Source organism: Oxyura jamaicensis, chromosome 4 (assembly GCF_011077185.1).
Source record: "Oxyura jamaicensis isolate SHBP4307 breed ruddy duck chromosome 4, BPBGC_Ojam_1.0, whole genome shotgun sequence".
NCBI classification, from domain to species: domain Eukaryota; kingdom Metazoa; phylum Chordata; class Aves; order Anseriformes; family Anatidae; genus Oxyura; species Oxyura jamaicensis.
The window spans coordinates 42835730-42842022 of NC_048896.1; the positions used below are offsets into that span (position 1 = coordinate 42835730).

The window sequence follows — 6293 nt, forward strand, 5'->3', positions numbered from 1 at the left end:
ATATGTATTCTTTACACATAGACTGTACTGCAGGATTTATTATCCTACCCTTTAAATATACTGCTGTTGCATGTTCAAAGTCCAGTATATTTACATGCTGCGGATATGTTTACCACTAGCAAATTAGGAGGTATTGTAAAAATTGTATATATCCACATAATTTCCTATAATCATTATGAAATGATGACATGAGAAAGCTTTCTGTGGGGAAAAATGGTACCTCAAAAAAATGGTACCTGAAAATATATTCCGTTTCTATAGATATTTTGACTAATTCAGTTCATGAAGGGGAACATTTCAGAGACATTTTAGTTAGGCAGAGACAGAAAATGAGTTCTGAGCAAATTTATGGACAAATGTCTTTCAATGCCAATGCACCTTTAGTTTTGGCTAGAGTGCTTGCCCTACACACACACTTAGGCCTCTCACTCAGGAGATAAATGCCCACACATGGGACTGTAGGTGTTCCACACTCCATGGGAGCAGAGTCAGGCCTGATAATGTACGTGCTGGCAGCTGGCTCCATTGTAATATTAGCAATATCTCTGCCAAGTCGTAGCCCATGTGCATTTCACATGATCGATGATCAGAAATCAGATGATCAGGGTCTCAGTGCCGCTCATGCTGTGAGAGCTGGTCCCGAGTCAGGGCTGCACTACTTGTTCGTGCCCAGAAAAAGTCATGCAATCATTCTGCTTTCTAGGTTTTGTATTATGCATAAAGAATACTGGAAAAGTCGGTGAGTTTGACTGCTAGCTTTAAAATAGTAATGCCTAACTCATGGCTCACAGGAAGCACGTTGCATCTGAGATCCCCTGACATTGCTCACGCTACAAGGAAATTAAAGTGCTAAAAATGAGGCCAGAAGGGAGGGGAGTATGTGATGCTGCTGTGTCATGTTACTCCTTCGGTATTGTTGCCCAGTGGCCAGAGAAGGGGGGGAGCCACTCTTTGTGAAGTAAAACAGATGCCGTTCTCCCATTTTGGCAGATTTAACAGTACAGCCTTGTGAGTTTCTGATACATGCACTTTGAAATATTTCAAATGAAAGTTGCTTCATGTTCAGGAGTTTTTTTTCTGTTAGTTACGCTCATGGGTGTCCATGGGTAAGAGCCTGAGAGTTTCCTCTTTCCCCCTGCCTGATGCATGTGTCTGTCTCCTGCCTGCCTGCAGGTACCAGATACACACCGGCCTTCAGCACTCCATCATCCGGCCAACGCAGCCCAACTGCTTGCCTCTGGATAACGTCACGCTACCTCAGAAGTTGAAGGAAGTTGGTTATTCAACGCACATGGTTGGCAAGTGGCACCTGGGGTTTTATCGCAGAGAATGCATGCCCACACAGAGAGGATTTGACACGTTCTTTGGCTCGCTCTTAGGTAGTGGTGACTATTACACTCACTTCAAATGTGACAGCCCTGGGATATGTGGCTATGACCTGTACGAGAATGATAATGCAGCTTGGGATCATGACAATGGCATCTACTCGACGCAGATGTACACGCAAAAAGTACAACAAATCTTGGCTTCTCATAATCCCAGGAAACCTATATTCCTATATATTGCTTACCAAGCCGTTCATTCGCCTCTTCAGGCACCAGGCAAGTATTTTGAGCATTATCGATCAATAAATAACATAAACAGGAGAAGATATGCTGCGATGCTAGCTTGTTTGGATGAAGCCATAAACAATGTAACCCTTGCTTTAAAGAAGTATGGTTACTATGACAACAGCATTATCATATATTCCTCAGATAATGGTGGGCAGCCAATGGCGGGAGGAAGTAACTGGCCTCTGCGAGGGAGCAAAGGGACCTACTGGGAAGGGGGCATCCGTGCTGTTGGCTTTGTCCATAGCCCCCTTCTGAAAAACAAAGGGTCCGTGTGTAGGGAGCTGGTGCACATCACAGACTGGTTCCCCACTTTGATCACACTGGCAGAAGGACAGATCGATGAAGACATCCAGCTGGACGGCTATGATATATGGGAAACCATTAGCGAAGGCAGACGTTCTCCACGGGTAGACATCTTGCACAACATCGACCCAATTTACACCAAAGCCAAAAACGGGTCCTGGGCAGCTGGCTATGGGATCTGGAACACCGCGATTCAGTCTGCCATCCGAGTGAATCACTGGAAACTACTGACAGGAAATCCTGGATATAGCGACTGGGTACCTCCACAGGCCTTCAGTAACGTGGGCCCCAACCGCTGGCATAACGAACGCGTCTCTTGGTCAGCTGGCAAAACCGTGTGGCTTTTCAACATAACCGCTGATCCGTATGAACGGGTGGACCTCTCTGCACGGTATCCAGATGTAGTGAAGCAATTGTTGCGGAGGCTTTCACAGTTTAATAAGACTGCAGTTCCTGTTCGATACCCACCTAAGGACCCTCGGAGTAACCCAAAGCTGAATGGAGGAGTCTGGGGTCCGTGGTTTAAGGAGGACGAAAAGAAAAAGAAGTCAGATAAAAGTAAAGGTGCGAATAAGCAGAAGAAGAAGAAGAACAAGAAAAAAACAAATCGGAAAAAAGGGCAATCATTACATTGCCGTTCACGCCTTGCTGGTGGATAGACTCAAGCACATGGTCTTTTGCCAAGTCTAAGTAAGCTTGGCCCAACTTTCTTGAACTTCTCACAGAGTATACCAGAAATGCCAGCTCTGCACTATGGATGGAAGCTGTCATGTTTTTATTTGTTCTCAGATTTCACCAGCACAAGATACCTTGACACTGTGCCTTGAGGATTCGTGAACATCCACATGACAAACTGTCTTCTCTACAGGAAGAATGGTGCTCACCCATCACAGCTACATTCCAGATAACAACACAGATAACTTCAGAAATCCCATTTTTGATGGACAAATGGTGGTTCCTTGCATAAGTTAGTCAGAACTTTTGGAGACTATGGAGAGGTTAAAATGGCAGATGATTTCAAACTGACTGATGATTCATAGGGAGAAAGGTAAAAAAAAAAAAAAAAAAAAAAAAAAAACTGTAGGTCAGAGACTGTTAGTCAAAAATCTATGACATTTTTTGGTACAGCACAGCAAAAACACGAAGCCATACGAATAACTTGGGGGGGGGGGAAGGGGGAGAGGAGCCTGATGGGAGGAAAGCTGCTTTAAATTAGACTGTTTCTGTCATAGATAAACCAGAAGTACTTTTAAAGTTCCCTAAATGTGCTAAGCTCACCCCATTTGTAGCAAAACCAGAAGGCTGTTATTCAGCACACATGAGCAGCTAGCACATGCCATGTATAATTTATTATAGGCATAGCACCAAAAAAATCACCAAAGTGAATGTAATATTTAAACACTTTAAGATAGCTATACTACAGTACATAAAAGACATAATTTATTTTACAGCACAATACTTTTTTGTCTTCCATTGCAACTTTAATTAGTGGGTGATGCAAGGTACCCCTCTGGGTGCTAGGGTTGTTTGTTTGTTTGTTTGTTTCCATTGATTTTTAATTTTATTTTCACTCTATCATTCAGAGTTTTATTTAACAGATCCACATCCTCAGAGTACTGTAAAACAAGAAAATACTGTAGACACTGCTAGAATGAGAAAGGAGAATGATTCAGGTACATCATTTCATTATGTATTTGCCTCCAATTACTTTGAATGTAACAAAGTGACTATTTGATTAAGTAGTCACGTGAATATTGTTCAGTTTCTGTACAGAAGCTAGGCCATCTTTATGTTTTTGGGGAGAATTCTACTTTAAACTTCTTATTTATGTATCTATTAAAATAGTTTATTTTTATGGCATTCAGAAAAGTAGTCTGTCTTTTTTTTTCCTTTTTTTTTTTTTTTTTGCATTGAAGATAGCAATCCTGTTCTTGTTTTTAATTTTAAATTAACTTAATAAGCTTTTTTATTATTATTGTTGCTGCAGGGCTGATTTTGTGACATTTCCCTTCTGAAACAGCCTTTCTCCTTCCAATGTGTATATAATTAGAGGCCTTGTTCACCTTTAGTCTTTTCCAAGGTGTCTGCTTCAATGGTTAATGGATGTAAGAATTTCATATTCTTGATAATCTGTGATGATTGATACAATACATAGGCACATTCAAGTTTCAAGATGAATTACATTAAATAAATTTGATGATTCATTTGCTAACTAGCAAAAATAGTTTGGTAAATTTAAAATAAGCATGCTTCCCAACTACATCTCATTTGAATCAGAAATCACATTTATATAAATTGATTATGGTTGAAAAATTAAAACATTTCTAAAATAATTGCACACTAAAGGCTAAATCATGTTCAACAGTCAAAAAAAAAGACTTTTTTGAAAAGAAACTAACTGCAGACATTACCAAAAAGTGGTAAATTGCAAATTTGCAGCTACTAAGCAGAATAAAGCTGTCGTTAGCAAACACTTAGAAACAAGTTAGTCAGATTTTTGAGTTACTTTTATAATGAATACACCCAGAAGATAATAAGAATGGGCTTCTTGAGTAGTTACCTGTAAATAATCGTAAAAGGATAATCTGTATTTGCAGAAGTGTTTCATATTGTCACTATTCTTTTTCATACTGTGTGGTCATAAGAGGAATAAGTAATTTTCTGAGAAGTCTGTTTAGCTTTATTTGAGATCCAGAATATGTGTGAGCAGGAACTTAACTGTTCTCTAATTTGTCACTTCTTTTAAATGTACCATGAATGTCTTTAAAACAAATGATAAAAACATCCTGAGATACTATACTCCGAAGTACATCACTTTTTATGATGTACCATTCTAGTTTGGGAAAGAATCTACATTTCCGTAATAAACATTAGCAGAGAAGTCAAGGAAGCAGGAACTGGTTTTGAAACAGTATGCTGTCCGGTTTACATTTTTAACACACAAGTCGTTATGTTTATGTTTGAAATATGCCTGTGTTGACACTGAGTTCAGAATCAGAAAGAAATAGTAACATTTCTGACTTTCTGAAGTCATTTGGGAAGGGATGAAATTAGATGTATAAGCTAAATTATATATAAAAAAGGACTGAGATATTTTGATATATTTTGGCATAATAGCAATAAAGGCATTGTAATGAAGTGTTTTGCTCATAGAATCTATGATCACCTTTTTCCATGAAATGTTTCATGGTTCTTTTATTGGTCTGAAGCAACCAGAGAGCATTATTTTCTGACAATGTTTTATTCTGTAACTTTTTTTTTCCCCTCAGGCAAAATGTGAGTCCTTGAAAGCAATCAGTGCAAAGCAGAACAGTGGATCAGATCTTGCATGACTGTATATTAAATATATGTGCCACAAGTGTAAGCATTTGTAGAGCGCACAGTGGGAGTACATTCTCTAAGGCTGCAGTGGCTGTCAGTTAGGTTGATTCCCTTAAAATCAATTATCTGATCTGGTATAGGGCAACAGTTGGATTTACAGTGGGATAGAAAATACGTACAGTTTGGAAGCCTTCCTGAATATTTTGCTGAAAAGATCCTGATGTGAAAATACCACATTGCCATTTTCCTGTTTCCTTCCACTCATTAGTTTCTCTTTGCACTCCAGCAGTACAATGGTCTTGAGTTTTTGGTGATACTACTGAGCTCTCAAACCCAGCTTTCTGTTTACAGAGTAGCTCATTCACCCACAGCAGTATTTCACAAGCTATTTACACTTCAGGATGTGTTACTGCCCAATCCCTGGGAAGGTAGGACAGGTACCTCATAAGAAGGTCTGCGTTCAAAGAATCACAGAAACACAGAATCAGAGAATCATCTAGGTTGGAAGAGACCTCTAAGATCACGAGTCCAAGCTCTGACCTAACACCAACATATCCTCCACTAAACCGTATCACCAGACTTACTGAAGCCACAGTCCTACACTCTGAATCATAACCATCAGTCCTCCTAATTGCTGGACACACATACTGAGGCATTTAACCTTTTGCTCAGGATGATTTATTGTGCAAGGAAGGTATCTTGAAAACAACCTGATATTTGGTGTAAGTCACAGTAGCTGGTCTCTCTACCCACGTTTTGAAGAGATCTAGAAAAAGTCTTGGAGGGGGGAGGGGCAGGGAGGATTTTTATTATTTTTAAATTGTCTTGACCCTTCTATTTAACAAATGCTATTATGGATACAAGAAAAAGGCAGCACTGAAAGTAGCTCTCTGTTCTGATCTTAGTGACAGCTACACCTTTGGAAGGACCCACCTGAGCCAGGAGACAATATTACTTGCTTTTCCATGTGTTGTTTATAGCTGTGATCCTGGATAATCATTTCTACACCAAAGCAGCCTGAATAGTGAGAAGCATAACTGCAGGGCAGAGAGGAAG

General features: G+C 39.7%; 1 protein-coding gene across 1 annotated transcript in view; it reads left to right on the plus strand.

Annotated features, from left to right (window-relative positions):
• ARSJ (arylsulfatase family member J) overlaps nucleotides 1-5054 on the plus strand; it is a 41150-nt gene extending 36096 nt beyond the window's left edge. The window contains exon 3 of the mRNA XM_035325603.1: nucleotides 1174-5054. Coding sequence (XP_035181494.1) covers nucleotides 1174-2575 — 1402 coding nt within the window. The 3' untranslated portion in view covers nucleotides 2576-5054. The remainder of the gene's footprint in view (nucleotides 1-1173) is intronic.
• The last annotated feature ends 1239 nt before the right edge of the window (nucleotides 5055-6293 follow it).